The 20,033-nt window shown below is 31.9% G+C and overlaps 3 protein-coding genes across 4 annotated transcripts; 1 reads left to right on the top strand and 2 right to left on the bottom strand.

The window, feature by feature from the left end:
* Window positions 1-10,751: 10,751 nt before the first annotated feature.
* On the top strand, window positions 10,752-11,759 carry LOC123204841 (CASP-like protein 4A4). Its single transcript, XM_044621646.1, has 3 exons — window positions 10,752-11,093; window positions 11,183-11,318; window positions 11,466-11,759. Exons 1-3 carry the CDS (start codon window positions 10,807-10,809, stop codon window positions 11,649-11,651), a joined length of 609 nt encoding a protein of 202 aa, XP_044477581.1. The 5' UTR covers window positions 10,752-10,806; the 3' UTR covers window positions 11,652-11,759.
* Window positions 11,760-11,797: 38 nt separating this feature from the next.
* On the bottom strand, window positions 11,798-14,647 carry LOC123204840 (DEAD-box ATP-dependent RNA helicase 47, mitochondrial). Its single transcript, XM_044621645.1, has 2 exons — window positions 14,358-14,647; window positions 11,798-13,835 (listed from the first exon to the last, which is right to left on the bottom strand). The coding sequence occupies exon 2, from the start codon at window positions 13,744-13,746 to the stop codon at window positions 12,076-12,078; it is 1,671 nt and encodes a 556-aa protein (XP_044477580.1). The 5' UTR covers window positions 13,747-13,835; window positions 14,358-14,647; the 3' UTR covers window positions 11,798-12,075.
* Window positions 14,648-15,893: 1,246 nt separating this feature from the next.
* Window positions 15,894-19,996, bottom strand: LOC123203827 (E3 ubiquitin-protein ligase At1g12760). 2 transcript variants are annotated; one of them, XM_044620272.1, is made up of 5 exons: window positions 19,214-19,996; window positions 18,428-18,547; window positions 18,206-18,338; window positions 16,622-16,786; window positions 15,894-16,468 (listed from the first exon to the last, which is right to left on the bottom strand). In XM_044620272.1, exons 1-5 carry the CDS (start codon window positions 19,768-19,770, stop codon window positions 16,295-16,297), a joined length of 1,149 nt encoding a protein of 382 aa, XP_044476207.1. In that variant the 5' UTR covers window positions 19,771-19,996; the 3' UTR covers window positions 15,894-16,294. The 2 variants fall into 2 exon arrangements, with proteins under 2 accessions (XP_044476207.1, XP_044476206.1); XM_044620271.1 differs by having other exon boundaries at window positions 18,428-18,550; window positions 19,214-19,993.
* Window positions 19,997-20,033: the final 37 nt, after the last annotated feature.

The raw sequence follows: 20,033 nt of genomic DNA, 5'->3' as shown, positions 1-20,033 counted from the left end.
AGAAGAATTCATACGTTCACTTGTGTGATAACTTCGTCAGTTCAAGAAGATGACAAGGTGCAATCTGTACAAATTTGGGAATTTGTTGTAAGAGAACCATGGTATAACATAATGGTTCGTAAAGATGTCTTAATGGGACAGACAATATTGTAACAACTTCATGAACTTAACAAGATAGATGGATACTAGATAAGACTACATATAGTAAAGTTACTAATGGTTTAATCTAGGTTAGAAGAACTCTTGTGGAAAAATGAAATAGTTCACATTGTCAAGGGAGTAATAGTCATCTCGTCAAAGACAGAGTTTCAGATACTTTGTTTAGGGAAAATCGAGCCCAAATCCAAGATATGGTTTAAGGGTTTAAACCTTATAATATATCTAATCAGGCTCTGATTAAAAATACAAAGGATATATTTCGACTTGTTATTATTCAAAAGGTTGAAGCTCAAGCCCAAGTTGCAGAGGCCCAACCAAAAGAAAAAGGAACCTTTCGAGACTTAATGGACTCATTAGATCAGCCTATAGAATGAGCCCAAGAAGAGGGAGATCTGCTCAACCCAAAAGCAAAAAGAGTAGCACATGTAAACACAACGTGTATCAAATATGCAAAAGACAAGTGGAAAATGAAGACAAAAGATCAATGGAGGAGATCTTTGTAACCTTTCCTAACTAATAGGTGTGTTACAAAAAAAAGGCAAGAGTTCCCCTATTTTAGAGGGCCCGGGGAAATTTTTTTTATTATTATTATTTTTAATGCCTTGTAACACTCTTAATTAGTAATTCACACAAACCAGTCCTATCAACCGACTAAATTTTCATCAACTTAATCACAATTAACAAAATAAATATTTAATAATAACCATCATAAAAATTATCAAACTTTATAACCAATTTCAATGACTAGCCATATATATATACATATATAGATATATATATATATATATATATATATATATATATATATATATATATATATATATATATATATATATATATATATATACACAATCACATATATACATATAGGAAACAAAATATATACATATCCACTAATATCTATATCAAGTATATATATATATATATATATATATGCATATATTCATATATATATCAAAACATATAAGTCAACAAAAATATGGTGTCTTCCTCCCTTAGCCTCATGTCTCACTAGTGCTCCCCGAAAATCTTTGTTGTAACTCTTTACTTGTAAAATATTAAATTAAACGGAGTGAGCGACTATGGCTCAGTAAGAAAATCATACTCAATACTCAAAGCATTTCATACCAGTACTAATCTTTTTCATACTCAGAGTGTCTGGGTTATTCACATACAAAATAATTAACAGGGAATAAACATTAAACACATATCATAATTCTCTTCATTCACACATTCATTCCTTTTCTTACTATACAAATATGATTCACTCGTTATGATTTATGTATGTATGAATGCCATGATTTTTCAATTTTCTGATCGTACATCTTTCTAAACTTTTTATTAGCCACATAGGTTTGCATACATGATTCTAATGCAAATGACTTTCATAAAATATTTGCTAATTCTTTTCTTTTTTTTTTTTTTGTTTGTTAAATATTTTTATTGACCGGTCTAGACTACATAAAATAGTACTTACAGTCACCATACAAGGTACAATCCTCTTTTACACGCATATTTCTCTATTTTTTTCTTTGTTTTCCACATAATACAGCTAATATCTTTCTTTGTTGTCTACACAGTACAACTGACATTTTTTTTTCTTTGCTGTCCATATAGTATAGCTCATGTGTAAGAATTTTAAGTATGTTTTCTGCTTTTCTGTATCATATGAGTCATTATAAAACTAAAAAACACTTGTTTTCTATTTCCTGAAAACATACATAACTTAGAAAATGTTTTTTCTCTTTCTTTATTTTTCTAAAATCATGCATATGTTATGATTCTTCATATATGTATGTATAACCATAATATGAAATATGTTCATTCGTTGTTTTCTCTTATTCTTTTCACTCCTTATCAAACATCATATTATTTTCTCATGCATTTATATATATCTCATGCATCAAATTAATTTCAAAATATACAATATACGCTTAATATAAGGCTATTCCAGATATCATGCACATAATTAAACAAAAATTAACCTACAACATATAAAATGACATTTTTACCCTTATGGCCGAAAATTACATGTCAACTCTTAATGCAAATTCTTCCATCAATTCATCATTTCTCACATACTCAATATACAAAATCAACTAAGCTAATCCTAAGAATAAGAAATGTCTAAAATACCCTTATGGCCAAAAATTACATCATAAGTCCTAATGAATTTTTTTATTCTTTTAAGCATAAATCACCTTAATTCTAATACCTTACACACTTATATAAATAAAGGTTATTTAAATAACCTAACTCAAATTACTTCAAGTATGTAAAGTATGAAATTCTTACCTTTTTCTTTGCTAATTAGGTGATTTAAGTCTATCCTCCTTCTTTTCTTCTTCCCAGCAACCTTAATCAACCAAAAACATAATTATTCATCAAAACTCTAACTTCATATCTCTTAAAAATTAAATTGTTTACCTTAAAACTTACTAGAATTAATAGATCTACACTTTTTATAACTGGAGGCTCTGGAAATTAGGTGGTTTAGCTAGGTCTTTTGATGAATTTTTGCTTGAAGAAAAAGTTTTAGTAAAATCATGGAGATTCTCGGCCAAGGAAGAAGAAAATGAATAATTGGTTGGTTTTATAAGTATTTTGGACTAATTTATCATTAACCTTTTTCAAAAATGACTATTTTATCCTTACCCAATTACTAAAAACCCTTAGCACCATTATATAATTTCAACTGTGTCATTCAATTTACATTCTCACTTTGTCTCTTAAATCCTTCTAAAATGATCATTTTACTCCCTTTGAAAATTATTGCTCATTTAATAGTTTTCTATAATTCTTTTACAATTTCTTTAAACCACAAGTTATAAAATCAACTCTAAAATCAACTCTAAAGGTAATTTTGGAAGTGGAGTTTACTGACATATCTGAATCCGGATGTTACAATCTTACTGACACTTTAAAGATCAACGACTGATAAAATGCCACTTGGATTTTACTGTTGTAAAATATGTAAAATGTGACTAACATATGGGAGACTAAGAGCCCAATGCTCAGAACACGTGATTGTCTTGTTGCGTCGGCTAAAGACAGCCAAGGACAATTATTTAATACTTTTACTATTTACTTTTACTGTGCTAATGACGGATTCAAAATTATTTGAAATCCAAACACTTTTCTCTTCTATAAATAGAAGGGACTATGCTAAGCATTTGTAAGATTGGTGTAAGAGTGAACATATATATATATATCTCCAAACTTGCTCAAAACTTCGAAGCAAGGTATTTTATAATTCAACTCTTTTAACTCTTCCTATTTATATGATGTTTATGTATTTAATAATATAAATAGCTCATTTTATGTTAATGAATGCATATCATTAATAAAACTTGACTGATATGTTATGATTGTTACTAATCATTGACATATGATAAGTGGTGAAATTGGTGAGGGGATCATTTTCTAAACACAAAGTGTGTTAACTCAAATGTTTTAAAGGCTCATGACCCGATTAAAGGATTGATATGTGGATTAATTGATTAATCGATTAGACTAGCAATATCAACATGATAAAATTAAAGTTTTAAATTGAGTTTTAGTCATATAATATCATAATGATATCAATATGATGGTTAAATTGATTTGACTCGACAATTAAACTTTGATTCACTTGATTCAACCTTTAATTGATACAATCCAATTAATCTTATCCAATTATTAAAACGAGTTATACATATGACCTTAATAAGATTTGACACCAGGTTACGTGGACTGGAGTTTTACAAAAGTGTATATAACAAATATTAATTAGAAGCTAACCATAAATATATTTTTATGTAAATGTACAATTACTCTTAAATAAATATTTCTTTGAATCTTTAATGAGAATCACATGTCAAAATTCTTCCCAATTCTTACAGTGTCAAAATAAATGTTCCACTTTTCCGATGTTGTCTAGAGATGAAAACGATGTCTTCGTCCAATGACAAAAACGATGCCTTTGTCACAAGACGAAAACATCATCTTGTTCAAAGGAGGCATCAGAGATTTTTAGAAGAGGAGAAAGAAGCTAGTCAGTGATGGCACAGAAAAAGGGAGGGAGAAAAGAAAAAACCTTAAGGGGGAAAATGTAACATTTCAAAGTTTAATATAAGAAAAAATTGTTAGTTTTCTAAACCTAAGGGGAAAATGGATAAAATTTTATTATTTTTAATATATTACTAGTTAAATGACTATTCCACTGCTAAAACTTAACTGGTTCTATTAATTTTAATCGATCACTGATGGGTGTTTATGTTTTCAATACTTAATAGATATTAATTTGAGAATGCAACAAACTTTGGGTGGGATATAATACAAAAAAAATTAAATTAAAGTTATAATTTTCGATATGAAAAATAGTTCAAATTAAGTTTAGGTTAATCACAAAAAAATCGAGCCTCGTTCGGAGTGACAAAGAGTTATCCTGAACTAACCTACAAATTTTAAACAAAATATTACATAATATCATAACAGTAAAACATCTTCAATATCATTTATTTTCTTTATTTGACAGAAAAAATTTTAATTCACAAAATTTTTATTCTCAAACTTAAATCAACAAAGAAATCGGCATTACATCACCAAATATTAAATATGCATCACCGAAAGACATTTTTATTTAATAACTCTAACTCGTTTTGGCAGACTTATAAAAATTGTTTGTAATTTTTTTTTTTTTTGTTTCATAAATACAAATGATTTGAACTTATTATATTTAGTGTGTTATATTCATATACTTGTTAATGGTTATAATTTATGAAAGTCACATTCATAATATGAATTGAAAATTAAAATTTTTAAATATTTGACAAGTAGTTGTTAATCTCGTTTGTTATTAATTGTAATATTTTAAAGTTAATGTTGTAGACTTGTTTGATTTTTTTATTATGATTTTTTTTTTATCTCTACCATTAATCATATAAATAGACAATAAGCAAACCATTAGCATTAACTTAAAATAGAGAAATTTCGTTTTGATGAAATATTGTTTTGTGTAAAAATATCTTTTTGTGTATTTTTTGTAATAAATCATTTTATTTCTTTACATTTGACAAAGTTTGTTGTTTCATTACAAATCATATCAATACACGTTGTGTTTGATACGATTTTACCTGTTGCATAGCTTGAGTTAATTCGAGTCGGATGTCAACCCAAAAATACTTTGGTTCAATTTAGAGTTAAGAAATTCTTACACAATTTTATTTCAGATCAAATTAGAGCTTAGAGTGTTCGACTTGCAACCCAAATTAATACGACACAAATGTCATTCGATAGTTATTCTCTTAAATTTTCTAATTTGACATTCTATTTTTGGAGCTAAATAATAATTAATGCAAAAAATTACAAAATATGTAGGTCATCTTATCTTATGCTCCTAATCTTTAATTATGATTTATGATCGTAAATTAAGAAACATTATGATTGTCACATGTGGGTCACATCGAGAAATTAAAATGACCAAAATTTGCTGGTAGAAATCTAAAAATCAAATTGATGTAAGAAAAAGCGCGCGAATAAACCGCATCTGTAAAACAAGAGCAAGTTGAAAAGTTCTGGTCAGTGCTCACTTTGGTTTTGGACTTTGTTCTTCTCAAGCATGTCACCCTTCTTTTAACTTCGTAGAAAACAGAAATATTATATATATTTACTTTTGGACTTAGTTAGTAAATCTACGTATTATTCGAATATTAAACATATTTAAAAGAATTTTTTAACTCAAAATATATTAAACATATATTTTATACTTTTCTTATATTAAACATAAATTATATACTATATCAAAAGAATTTTTGATCCTATATATTGACTTGACTTTTTTCACGAACTAGATGCTGTCGAGAGGATGTCCGTTCGTCACACATGTTTTTTAATTTTTTAAAGTAATCAATATGTACAGTAGTGGTGGTTGTTGATTTGTGGAATTATGTTGAAGTATGGCGGCTACAGAAAAGTATCGTTTAGTTGCTTGCTTTTGTATGGTAATTAGGTTCAAGAGAATATTCCTACGCATGTTCTAAAGATGTCCAGGATTACTTCAGGAATAGTTTTTGATAAAGCAATGTTACATGCGCAAAATGTGTGTATAAATAATGTGTTATCATATAATTAAATATTAGTATATTTTTAATTCAAAATTATCAAATTACATGATGATACATTATCTGTATATCTATTTTGTGTACTCAAAATTTGTTCATATAGTTTTATTGAATTTGATAATATTGAAAAAATGTTTGAAATGTTTATTTTTGAAAGAGCGCAAATGCATGATTAAATGGTCATCTTATTAACAATTACATGAAACTCTCTCATTTGAAAGCACATTAGATTTTCGTTTTCTTGCTAAATTACCATTAAAAAGACTCGCTATTAGAATCTTTCAAATTTCAAATGCATCAAAACTTCACCCTAGTTATTAGTGTTTTTGAAAAATTACATTAGGGGAAAGTTTTTAATTGGGACAAAGTTTTTAAATGGCTAGCTAGAATAATGAGGTAACCTATGAAATGAATGACCCAGAACATTTTGAACCTTAATGGTACATTAACATGAACTGAATTTGCATGTTAGAAAATACTCATATCTAAAATACCATAATTAACATGAATCTTCTCTTTAAACCTAGGTTTCGCAATAAGAATAGTATTCATTTCATACCCACAATCAAAGGAGACCCAATTCGAAACATTTTCTTTATTTTCATGTACCCATTCCTTGACAAATTCTATACATCAACATCATGCAAAATTGTTGTGTCATCATCAGTAAATTCTTATTTAGCATTTAACTACACACGTTGAACCCGTATAAACTATTATTGTCTTGTACATAATTATGCAGCTTCACCCCGGATAAACCATCATTGTCTACATCATTATGTGGTTGTTTTTAATATTATAGTTGGTAGTTTTCAGTGATGTATTTTTAAATTTAGAGATGTTTATTACATAAACTATAATGCATTCTCTTAACTAGTGGAAATGGTCAATAAGAAAATCAACATCTTCATCATCTATGGCCATAATATACCTCTTATTGTTGATGTCTGCTCATCAATCAAACTAATCTCTCTGACATCATGTTCATAAAGATTTATACCACTTTCTCATTGCCATCCAACATATATATTCCATGTTATCATCATCACTCTGTATCCATCCCCCTATAGCAAACCAAAACAATAACAAAACTTACTAACCTCTACACGAACAAAAAGAATAATAAAACTTGCCATAAGGTTTAGAGTTTAGAGAGTTTAGTGTTTTAAAGTTTGTGGGTTTATAATTTTAAGGTTTAAGTTTAATGGATTTTGGGTTTTAGCGTCTAGGGCATCTTAAAACCCTCCACATAGTGAAATATTTAAAAAAAAAAAAAACTTGTATTTTTTATTTGAAAAACCATTTCAGTCCCTTTCATTATTCTTAATTTTGAAAAATACTTTAAAACATCTCAAATGAATTTAACACACCACAAAATAATACATGATCAAAAAATGAAATTTTAAGTTAATGTGCATATAAATATTTCGATATAACAAACTTTCATTCTTAAATTTAAAATCATGGTGTTGAAATTTGAGTGAGAGTATGAAAATGAGAATTTTCCAAACTTTTAGGGTTTGCTGTGATGTTGTTTTGTTTGTGTGAGCTTAAGATCATATAAGTGAAGTGAGATAATTTCATCATTAAATTAGGTGTTTTAGTTCTGTCCATAAAACCCCAAAAAGTTTGATCAATTTTGTTTAGGTCTCTTTAATTTTGACCATTTTAATTAATTCAAAATTAAACTGATTTAGTCTAGGTTTTAAATTTCACGACCGATGATTTGGTCTACGGTTTTCTTTTTATTTAGAAATACTTTTAGAAATAGATTTTTCTTTAAATTAAGTTCATTAAAGTGATTATTTAATATATTTTCAATTGAATAAATAATAACCAACAATCTCAACTGGCATCACAGGTTAGCAAAATTTGTGGAGTTTTAGAATTTTAAAATTTGAAGGTCTGGGTCAAAGTCTCTGTCAGACTTATTAAATTTTAACCTATTTAATATAATGATTACTATAGCTTAGATTTATCCGTCTAACAAATATGATTAAAGTCTCCTATTATCAAAAAAAAACAATCTCAAATTAAATTGTACTAGTGCTAGGAGATTTGGCCCATTCTAAACACCAAGTGTGTTAACTCAAATGTTTTAAAGACTTAGATTAGACAATGACTCAATCAAATGATTGATATGTGGATTAGTTTGATCAATAGATCAAACTAATAATATCAATATAATAGAATTAAAATTTTAAAATGAGTTTTAATAATATAATATCAGTATAGTATAATATTAATATAATGATTAAATTGATCTAACTCAACAGTTGAATATTATTCACTTAATTCAATATTACTTAATCTAATTAAATTATTAAAACAAGTTTTATCAATGGGTTTGGTAAGATTTGACACCATATCTCACGACAAGTATTAATTAGAAACTAAATATAATTATATTTTTGCGTCAAATGTATGATTGATTACTCTTCTTATAAATATTTAGAAACAACTCTAAAAAGATGTTCCCTCCTCTCATGTAAAAATTTTGGTTTTTCTGGCGGTAGAAACCATAGATCCTAACACTAGTTATCTTTTCCCTAAAATCTCTCAAATAGAAGAAGTATACTCTGTGCTTGTCTTTACTACATCAAAAACTATTCAAGGTTGTCCTAGTTAGCCATAAAAGGTGAGGTCAGGCTGAGTAAACAGGTGTGAAACGAATGAATGAGTCATAGGCATCTAAGTCATACCGGGGTGGGTTCTCATTTGTTAAAAAATCCTGGTCCTCCCAGACATTCCTTGGTTAACCAGATCCATTTGGTATTATTGAATGAACCTACATATATTCTCTTTGATCGAAAATTAAGAAACAATATGATTGTTAAATGTGGGTCGAATCAAGAAATTATAATGACCAAAATTTCCTTTTAGAAATCAAAAAATCAAATTAAATCCAAATGGATGCAATTAATAAATTAAATCAAATAAAAAAAGAATTTCATATCTAATAAAATTAATAAAGTGAGTAATGTATAAGTGTGTGGATTGAATTTTAATACAAATCGATTGGTTTTATGTAATATAGGTTTTGATTTCTATATTTATAAATCTAATATATATTTCAACAATTTCTCTGAAGCTCTGATTTAGATTTTTTTTTTTTTGGCACTAGTTTTTTTTTTTTTTTTTTGGTTATCAAAGTTAGATTTTGAACGAAATTTTGTAGTTTAAAAATTCAGGGAATGAAAACTTGTGGTTTGCCTAGACCTTAGGTGGATACAGTAATTTGCAATTTAAGAATTCAAGGGGGTGGAAACTTGTGATGATGGGAGAGGTGTCGAGGTAGTTTTTCATGTCTTCTTGGTGGTGTTGGAGAGCTTGACACTCTTGTAATTTTATTTTTACTTACTCTCATAAGTTAGTTTGAATGGCAAAAGATGAGTTTTTATATATTAGAGAATATAAATTTAAATTTCTTTTAGTGATATATCAGCATCAAAATGTGACACTCTAGCTCAGATGCGGTTCCTTATTACCAAAAAATTGGATATGAATTGAATCGAGTCCATACACCCATTGGCTCAAGTTCGGTGAGTCAATATTAAAGGGGGTTTGAGTTTGGGTCAAATGAAAATGATTCAATTTGATTTCAGTTCGAGTTTGGCTTAAATTTATAGTTTAAACCCATGATTCGAATATGTGTCTCAGATTCATGGGACACTCTAGCTCAGATGGGGTTCCTTATTACCAAAAAATTGGATATGAATTGAGTCGAGTCTAAACATCCCTTGGCTCAAGTTCGGCGAGTCAATATTAAAGGGGGTTTGAGTTTGGGTCAAATGAAAATGATTCGATTTGAATTCAGTTCGAGTTTAGCTTAAATTTATAGTTTAAACTCATGATTCGAATATGTGTCTCAGATTCATGATTCATGATTAGTATTTGTGACTTATTGACAAAACGAAGTTGTTTAACAATTACTTAACATAATTTGAATAGAGTCATGACACTCAAATTCAGCGTAGTTTCAAAACAGGCTAAATCTCTTAACTCGAACTCTATTTAAATATGAACTAAACAAATTCGAACTGAACTAAGCTAGATTTTAAGCCCAAAGCAGCTTAGTTCAGGTCCAGCACTATTGCTCAGTACTGCACTGCAATTATAAAACAGAGTCAACTTCTAAATGTCAATCCACAAGCAAAGCAAGTCGCGGCATTTATATCTCCAGGTTACCTACATCAACACACATTGTTGCTATTATATGATTTTTATTACATCGAAGACTGGACAAAATATTAAAAGAAAGACTGGAGAGAGTCGAAGTGTATATTTGCCTTTCCATCGACTTCTATATAAAATTCAGCAGTCAACTGAATACAAATTTTATAAACTACTACTGAGTTCTCACTTTGACATGGCTCTGGTTGATTGCTCAACTTAAATATGCAAGCATTATTTCTACTACTCCTTCCTTGAAATTCCTTGAGCATTACCAACTAAGTTCCCCACAACCAGGGTTAAAAATAAATCAAAGTTTGGTTGCTTTGGAGCAGGTTGGAAGAGTCTTCAGTAGAAGAAAGTAGAAGTTTAAATGAAAATGAAAGAAGACACTGATGTTTTGGTGGCTGCCTCTAGACCAATGGCCAATTTTTCTCCTGTAATGACAAATTCTGTAAGTCGGCAACCATTTCCGACTCCATCGCCATTTTCTTTCTCAGTCGCTTCGACTGGGTGGAGCTCTAGGCCTTCTATTCATTACACAAATCCTGGGCTCCGGTTCTTGGTGCTATTGTTTTCCTTTGTCTCTGCTATTACACTGGCGACTTCATCAAAGACTAAAAACCAACCTCCTAGCTTCACTGCATATCCGGAGTTGATGTAAGCCTTGCTAGGAGAAAGGACAGATATGGTTTAATTTCCTTTAAGGGATCAAAGTAGTGAAATCTTTTGTGATTGTCTTCATGCAGGTACTGTTTCATAGTACAGATTCTGGCTTTCGTCTACACATCTTTCCAACTTTTTAAAGGTATTTGTGACATTTTCCACAGAGGCTTTTTGATACCAGACATGATCTCTGACTATATGAGCTTCATCCTGGATCAGGTGAGTAGCCTCTCTTCCTTTTATATTAGTTTCGTTTACTCAATGAGCAATACATTTTATATGTGTATTAAAAAATGCATATGTATAATTTTATTATTAATTTATTTTGATACTTGGAAAGGCTAATTCACTGTTATTATTCCACAGTTGGTGGGTTACCTTATCATTTCAGCTTCCTCGGTAGCGATACCAGTCATTCTACAGATTGAAAAAGACAAGCCACTGTGGACGGCGGCCATAATCTCCACTACCATGTCCTTTGTAACTTTTCTTGTTATGGGAACTTGTACCCTTCTATCAGGCTACAAGCTTTGCAAGAGAATCATCTGGTAATTCTTCATTTTGCTTGTATAAAGCATTTAAATTGTAAGCAGCTGTCCCCAACGGTGGTAAAGAAAGAAGAGAATAACCATGTTGCACAAAAGTTTCTACTTTTTCTAAAATCACATGATGACACATCATTTATATACTTATTTATGTATTCAAAAATATGTATGCATAGTTTTATTGAAATTCTAATTCAAAATCTCGTACAAACATACAAGTCATATTATCAGTAGCTACCCACAAAGAGTGTGCATTTCTTGTGTTAATATATTTGAAATCTGCAAGATAATGGTACATCGAACTTCATAGAACACTTCAAATTACGAAGAATTGTAGATAAACCCCTAGAATATACCTCTAAAATATCTTGAGAGAGACAAATAAAACTAAGGAAACTTGCCTGGCCATGCTATGAAAAAAAAAGTATCACCTAAGCTGCTTTTGCAGTTTTTTCTTCTTCAGATACAATAAGTTTGCCCTCAGTAAACTCACAAGCTGGAATAGGAACCTTAAGCTGCTTTTGCAGTTTCTTCACAACAAATATTTCTGGCTCCTCACATATGGTTACCACAGTACCCCTCCTTCCCAGCCTACCTGTGCGACCAGCTCGATGTGCATAGTGAATCGGGTCTGTAGGCAGGTCTAAATTTACCACTAGATCACACTCGGCTACATCCAAACCTCTAGCTGACAGTTCATTTGTCACCAGAACTCTCACCTCCCCATTCTTAAATTTTTTCAAAGTTGTTGATCTAGCAAGCTTTCCAAGATCCCCATGCAGCTCAGCTGCATTTATCCCACGAGCCGCTAGCTTGAACACTGCATCTTTTAGCTGCTTAGTATGGTTCATGAAGGCTATCACAGACTTAGCATCAAGAGCATGAACACACCTTCTTAATGTATCAACCTTGTGTTGCAACTTTGTTACACAATAGTAGTGTTTCAGAGCAGGAGGTAGGCTCAGTTCGGCAGCCTGAGCCTGCAAATTTGAGTTAGAGTTCAAACCAGGTTTAGGCCCCAACAAATTTATAGGAGCAGACATAGCTATGGATTCCAGTGGCATAACTTTTTTGGCTTGAACAAGAAGTGGGTCATGTCCCCAGCCCTTAGCTGCCCTTATCACAGAAAATGGCACTGTAGCAGATACCATAATAGTGCGACGTTCAGGCCGAATCTCAAGTGGGCTTTTTAGTCCCTGAGTGTTTGCACTTGATCTCTTCCCTACATGTTCTAATATCCTGTGCATGGACTCCCGAAAATTAAACGAAAGGAGCTCATCAACTTCATCCAAAACCAAGAAACGACAGCCATGAGTGCGAAGTTTCCCAGCTGCACTAATCTCTGCAATACGGCCAGGTGTTCCAACTACTATTGCCGGCTTATTTTTCTTAAGAGCCTCTTCTTGCCTTGTTCTGTTTGCACCCCCTACAAGTTGCTGAACAACTTTCTTATCAGAAGGTCCTAGCAGTTTCTCTATCTCTCTCACAATTTGCATGCCCAGTTCCCTAGAGGGAGCCACAATAACTGCTTTAATCTCTGATTTCCTTGCATCATCAACATCACCATTGGAAGATTTACCTTTCAATGGGCCTACTTCAGACAGAATTGGAAGAATATATGCCAATGTCTTCCCTGAACCTGTGTAGGACTGAATCACAATATCATGATTCTTAAGAATTGTAGGAATTGCTGTAGACTGAACATCAGTTGGAGTCATGAAGCCTTCCCTCTCTAACCTCTCTAACAACAAAGGTGGTAGCCCAAGCTCAGAAAATGACTTTTCAGCAAAAGGAGCAGACTCTATCTCAAGCGGTTTTTTTGGTCCAACAGCTTTGATCCCATCACTTCTAGCTGCCTTCACTTTAAGGACATCAAAAGAACTTTGTTTCTCAATTTTGTTAGTTTTGCTTTTGTCTCTTGTTTCAAATTCACTCTTGAATCCAAGGCTTGCAACAGTAAGAGGTTCATGAGCATGACTAACCTTACCCATGAAACGTACACTCCTGTGAGACCAAGCCATCCTAGAAACACCTGACAACTTTTGCAAGGGTAAAGAGCCCCCAACAAGGAGGAGCAAACGCGTTGACACTAGTGCCAGCATCCTTAGTAGATTTTCAGACACTTATACAGTAGAACGGAAATTAATAGCAGCTGAAAGCTATTGAAACACATGCATTGCTTTTCTTCAACCTGCAATTATAACTTTCAAATGCATTAGAACAAGTAAAAGAATCAGTTTAGAGTGAAAGAAACAATACATGCATCTTCTAGCACCTGAATTTGGAAAAATTTACATGCCCAGCAAGCCACAAGCTAAGAGAATAACAAAGAACATATAAAAAATATATATATACTATTTATTTGCAAATCAGGGATAAAGACCATAACTTTGACCACAAATGCCACAACTGTTTAGCTTAACAATCTTGATAATGTTCATATGTCAGTAAACTTATTCAACTGCTTCCTTCACATTAAATTTCGAAAATGATTGAAGATTTTATTGTTTGAACTCATGGGTTGCCCTTCCTTTTTCAAGTCCTGCTATAGAGAGATGGCGCGTTACAAGTTGGTTGAGGCCTTTTATCAAACAGTTGGGTGGCATAAGAAACAGCATAAACAAATACAACTACACGAAAAAAGTATTCAAGTAAAGAGAATGGCACTACAAAATGAACAAATTTCCCACTTTTACAAGAGAGAAAGACGAACCTAATTATGTCGCTGCTTGTGTTCTCTTGCTGTGCTGCGTTGGTGGATATTTCTGTGGGCACTTTTAAACCCAAAGGCAGATTGCATACGTGCGACGTCGTTGAGGCTCAGGTGGAAGCAGCGTGGAGCGGAGGATACTAACTAGGGATGGTCGGGAGTTCAGTCAGATTGTACGGATGCTTAAAAACCATGTCCAGCCCGGGCTTATATAACGGCTTGGCCAGGGTCTGAAAACTCAGGCCCAGTCTTTCACATAAGGCCTGAGCCCGAGCCGAACGCAAAAGTAGTTATATGGACAAGATTAAAAAGCATTGTTTATTGAAATATCTTATTTGGAAGTTTTATAATTTACACCGATCGGATTGCGCTAAGGTTCGCATTCGACACCCTCTCTGTGGGTGTATTGTCTATATCACATATGTCTTCTTGTAATAACCTTGTAGAGTGTATGTTTTAAAGATCTAATAAGAATATGTGTTTTTACTGATGGTATAAAATCTCTCAATCTATGAAAACTTTATATCCTACACATATATTTTAGGGTATTTAGACACTACATGTGTTATATGGAGTCTTTATGTTCCAATTCGATACCATATATCTCAAAAAACATGTTATAATGTTTCCTTGAAATCAATATTACATCTATGATATGATTTCTAAGTTCATATTACTGAGCCTATGAAAATCTTTCATTATATTTTAGCAAGTTTTCATCTAATATATACATACTCATTATAATCATGTTTTATCTTATTCTTTTCTTAATCATATCTTAATACTTTAATATATCACTATATATTTAAATATCTTTTGAGATAGTTTGACAAACAATTGTTTATTTATCTTGAACATGTTTTCATTTTTATCTTTTATGCATGGTCGTCGTGTTTTACTAGTAAATGGCAATGCATTTAGACTTTGTATGAATATTTACAATTTCTTCTCTATGATGGTTCATGCCCTTCTTCTATTGATGATCGCTTATTCTCTATAAATGATGATTGTACATCTCTTTGTCATAAACAATTTATCATAGAGGTCAGTGGTGCGAAGACCGAAAATGCAGAGTAAAGTAGACATGATGCCAAGGTTGTTTGGTTATGATATCTTCCTGAGAAAAACCTAATCAATGGGTTTAGTTAGAATCTCGGTTCCTCTTTTATAGCTAACATGTGTATAAATTCATCCCTATAGATTGTGTTTATAAATATCAAAAAACAAAAGACCTTTCTACATTAATCTCTTCAATCTTCCTATCTTTGTTTCAAGCCACCATTTATAATATTTTCCTTCCTTTATCTACCTTTTAAGTTCTTATAGATAAAAACGTCATAATTCCCTTCTTCTGCCTAAAAATATTTCCTGAAAAGCATTTTCCTTCATATAAGTTTAAACTAAATTAAAAACCAATATTCAACAAACCAACACCATATTTAGTAGTTGAATTCATACTTAATCAGAAAGGAAAATGAAAAATAATATAAATTCATACAGTGACTAAAGGATATAATAAATTATGTCGCCAAAACACCATAAACCTCAAAGCGGTTTCAGCAAGAGAGATTTATTAGCATCATCTAGGTAGTCAAGAAAAAGAAACGCTTACAGAGGGTTATGCAAAGGTCATCAAACACAGTTTACAAGTGAAATTAGGACAGGCACAAACAAATCAACAAAGCATGAGTCAACAACCATTACCTATCTAAAAACAAAACAAATAAAAACTAAAAAAGGCAAAGCAGCACTTTGAATAGTGCCGAGGGGCCCACAACGATGCTAATATGCACAAGACTGAGGAAAGTCAAAGCCAAAACAAGCAAATCACTAATAGTACAACATTAATAAAGCTTGTATTGAGAATAATGCGATGCTGCACATTAAAATGCTCACAAGCTTTCTAGGTACATGATCATGCACAATTATTTGAATTTCTTTTATACCTCCTCTGTATCTTGGTTACTACTCTTCAAAATATTATACTTGCAGAGAGGACAGGTAGCATTTATATATAACCACTTATCCACACAGGCACAGTGAAAATGGTGACCACAAGGGAGTTCCCGCAGCTCAACTCCATCTTCATATGCTGAGAGGCAGATGCAACACTCCTACATATTACCATACACACAATATTAATTGGCATACAACCTTAAGTATAAGTCTTCAAATATAACCCAAGCTTATCATGCCATGAATAATAAAGCGAAAAAAAAAAAAAAAAACATCCCTGGAAATAAATAATACTAAAAGTTGAAACTTACTGCATCCTCCTGAGAAAGAACATGCTCACTAGGTGTGTTGGTGCCACATTCAGTCATGACTCCTTCATGTGAACCTAGTGCTTCACTAGTAAGCTTCTCATTATCAACAACTCTACCAAATTTGTATTTTGAAAGCCGCTCAATATCTTCTTTAGTAGCTCCTTCCTGCTTTAATAGAACAATGAGGTCAAATTAAGAAAACAAAAATCAACATGTTCACACATAAGACAGCAGAGGTAACCCCAGTAAGTTCAATACAACAACCAGAGAGTAAGCTATGGATAATTAAATATCCATAGACAGAAGGTACCTGGAGATAAAATCACAAAACATATCACATGCACACTCTAATTTTTCAGTGTAATACCCTTTTTCCCAGTCAAAAACATATGTTGTTAACTCCTACCTCAAATCATAACTCTCAACAATAAATGAGTTTTATTTGCAAGGTATCTAGCAGCAGCATATGATATTACGAAGGTTGCATTTGGTTTAGGTAATTTTTTATTACTAAAAATGAAATATTATCACCAAGATATATTCCCTAAAAGATTATTGGGTTTCGGTAACATTGACAGACATAAATAATTATTGTGTTCAATTAGTAATAATGAAAAAAATGTTGAGATACTATTTTACTTAAATACCCTTAAAAGATTATTGGTTAAAAATTAATACTGTGTTTAGTTAAATTAACATGTCTCAATTTTTTTTTTTTTTTTGGTGTATATGTTAAAAAATATTCTCTATGTTAATAATATGTTAGGATTTTTTGATGCAATTAAATAATAAAATTAATTAATTAAATTACTTTTTAGTATCATATTGTCACATAATGAAATTAATTAAAATTTTCAGTTAAGTTATTCATTATTTTAATTGAAAATGAGAGTATTTTTTACCTAAAAATTTAATAAGTGATGATAAATTTGTTATTAAATTAAAATTACTTTGCTAATTTTTTAATATTTAAGATAGAGATGGTAATAAGATTGTCTCATATTATTTACCATGTCACTTTAGTAAAAAAAAATTATCGTAATATTTTATTATCCGATGAACCAAACACGGTAACACTAATAATAAAAAATAGATTACCAAGATAATCGAATATTGCCCCAAACCAAACGCCCCTAAGAAGAAAAGATAACTCACCAAGAAATTGAATATTTAACAATGAGCAAAGCATATAAATAAAATATGCCCACCATTTCTTTCTAAGAATTAAACAACACCAAGGGAGCAGATTCATGCATATAATATTGTTCAATGAGGTGATCTGCACTCTCCCTTTCCACTACAAGCATAAGCAGGGAAGAAACAGAAGGGCACCAAAAATAAATAGGTTCCAATTAAGTATGGAACTAATGTAGTTAAGACACAAACCACTATGGATAAATTACTACAAACATATCAATCCATTCCACACACATCCCCAAAACAAATGGAGGTAAAGCACCCCCCCCCCCCCTCGCCCCCCAAAAAAAAAAATAGTAGGTACACAGCGAGAGATGTTGGAGAATATAATGTTATGTGGAAAAAAGTATCATACAAAGAACACAAATAGTAGTAAATGAAAGCTACCTGGTCTGCAACAGCATATAAGATAGCAATTATACATGGAAGACAGCAGCAAACAGCAATGCCAATGATACATGCCAGCGCAACACAGAAAAGAACAAAGAACACATCAAAACCTAGGAAAATTATACAAAGCCTGCAAACAAAATCAGATTATAGATATTAGATTTCAGTACCAAAAAAATTAATTTGAAACTGCATTGGAGAAAAACAAAGAAGACAAACCAGTAAAGTTGAGGAGAGTCACGAGCCAGCACTTGACCGCCAGCAGATACCCAATAGAATCCAATGATCCACCAGATGAATGAAAACATTGTATTTGCAGATTCCAGATGCTTTGCAACACTGCTGAAAGAATGAAAGTAAATAGAGGATCATGATATTTGTGTTCAATTGTCTCAAATAAATATCACATGAACATTTTCTGCCTAAGATGATATCAATTAATAAGTTGAATTTTGTCAGGCTAGGAGTTAAATAACTACAACTATATCAACTTACTGAAAAATACTGAGAAAGTGAAGTAAAATAAACAAGAATTTCAATTTATGTCTTAAATAGACTTATAACAAAGAAACAAAACCAAATGCCAGAGACTATTTCTCCAAATTTATAGAAATTTTCATTTCTGTAACATAACCGACATTTGGTACTTGTTCTGTTTTATGTTCTTTATGTTCCGTTTTATGTTCATTACACATTTGTTCAGAAACAAATCAACGCGGCTAAATTTGATAGTGTAACTTATAGTGCTCGAGCTGGAATACCAAAGTAACAATAAAAATGTTCATACAACTTCATGTATTATTATCAATACACATCAAACCATCGTTCAGTAAATAAGAAGTTATATATAGAAATCTTTATAATTTTGAGGACCACTAAGATAGTACTGTCATTACCAAATTATTATCAACATGAGAACAAATCCCAATCAAAATAACCGAATAACTAATAAATTTAAAAACTCGACAAAATTTGCGCATCAATAGGATGAAAAACATAAAATACCTGGTCCCTTCCTCCTCAATTTGCGTTGCTAAGCTAACATACTCCCCTGACTCTCGTCTACCTGACCCTGGACTCAAACTCCCTTCCTCGATCGCACTAAACGACGAAATTCTCCGTCGTCTCTTCCTTTTATACTCAAAGCATACACAAACCATATGCAAAATGCACTGTAACGCGTAACCGATGATCCACAGCCTCAACGGCATATTCGGACTCTCATCTCTGCTCAAAACCAAAACAGTTACGGCAACAGCCACAAAAGCCAGGTTCCACATTAAATCTAGGACCACCACCGGCTTCGAATAGGCCCAGTCGGTCTGGCGCTCCTCCAACTGCTCCGCCGCCGTCTCCCGCACCACCATTGACGGCTCCCGCATCATCCGGCGGCTGCTCGCCCTCCGGAAGAAACTCGCCGCATGGCGTAGGCTCTCCCTCCTAAGGGATCGACGGCTCTGATTGTGGCCGTTGTCGTCGTTCGACGCGATAGGCGAGAGAAACGGCGTTCTGTCGACGATATCATCGGTGGATCGGGTAGAAGTTGTGTTTGTGGCGGACATTTTGCAGTTTCGAAAATTTGTGGGGGACAAAATTAAGAATTAGACGAAATGTAATTAGTCTAGGCAGGCGGAGAAGGAATGGATAGATTTCATTAGGGTTTGGTTTTTTCTCTTCTTTTTCCTTTACTCGTTTTGTGTTGTGCCAGGAAGTGGATTAGCTTACAGAAATGATGATGACGATCTCCGTTGGTTGGCTGATAAAGATTACAGTAATATCCTACCATGCTTGGCGTATATCAAATCATAGAATACGGTATATATAA

The sequence above is a fragment of the Mangifera indica genome, chromosome 20 (assembly GCF_011075055.1).
Source record: "Mangifera indica cultivar Alphonso chromosome 20, CATAS_Mindica_2.1, whole genome shotgun sequence".
NCBI lineage: Eukaryota > Viridiplantae > Streptophyta > Magnoliopsida > Sapindales > Anacardiaceae > Mangifera > Mangifera indica.
The sequence above is the reverse complement of the archived record's forward strand: the minus strand, read 5'-3'. Positions and strand labels throughout refer to the sequence as shown.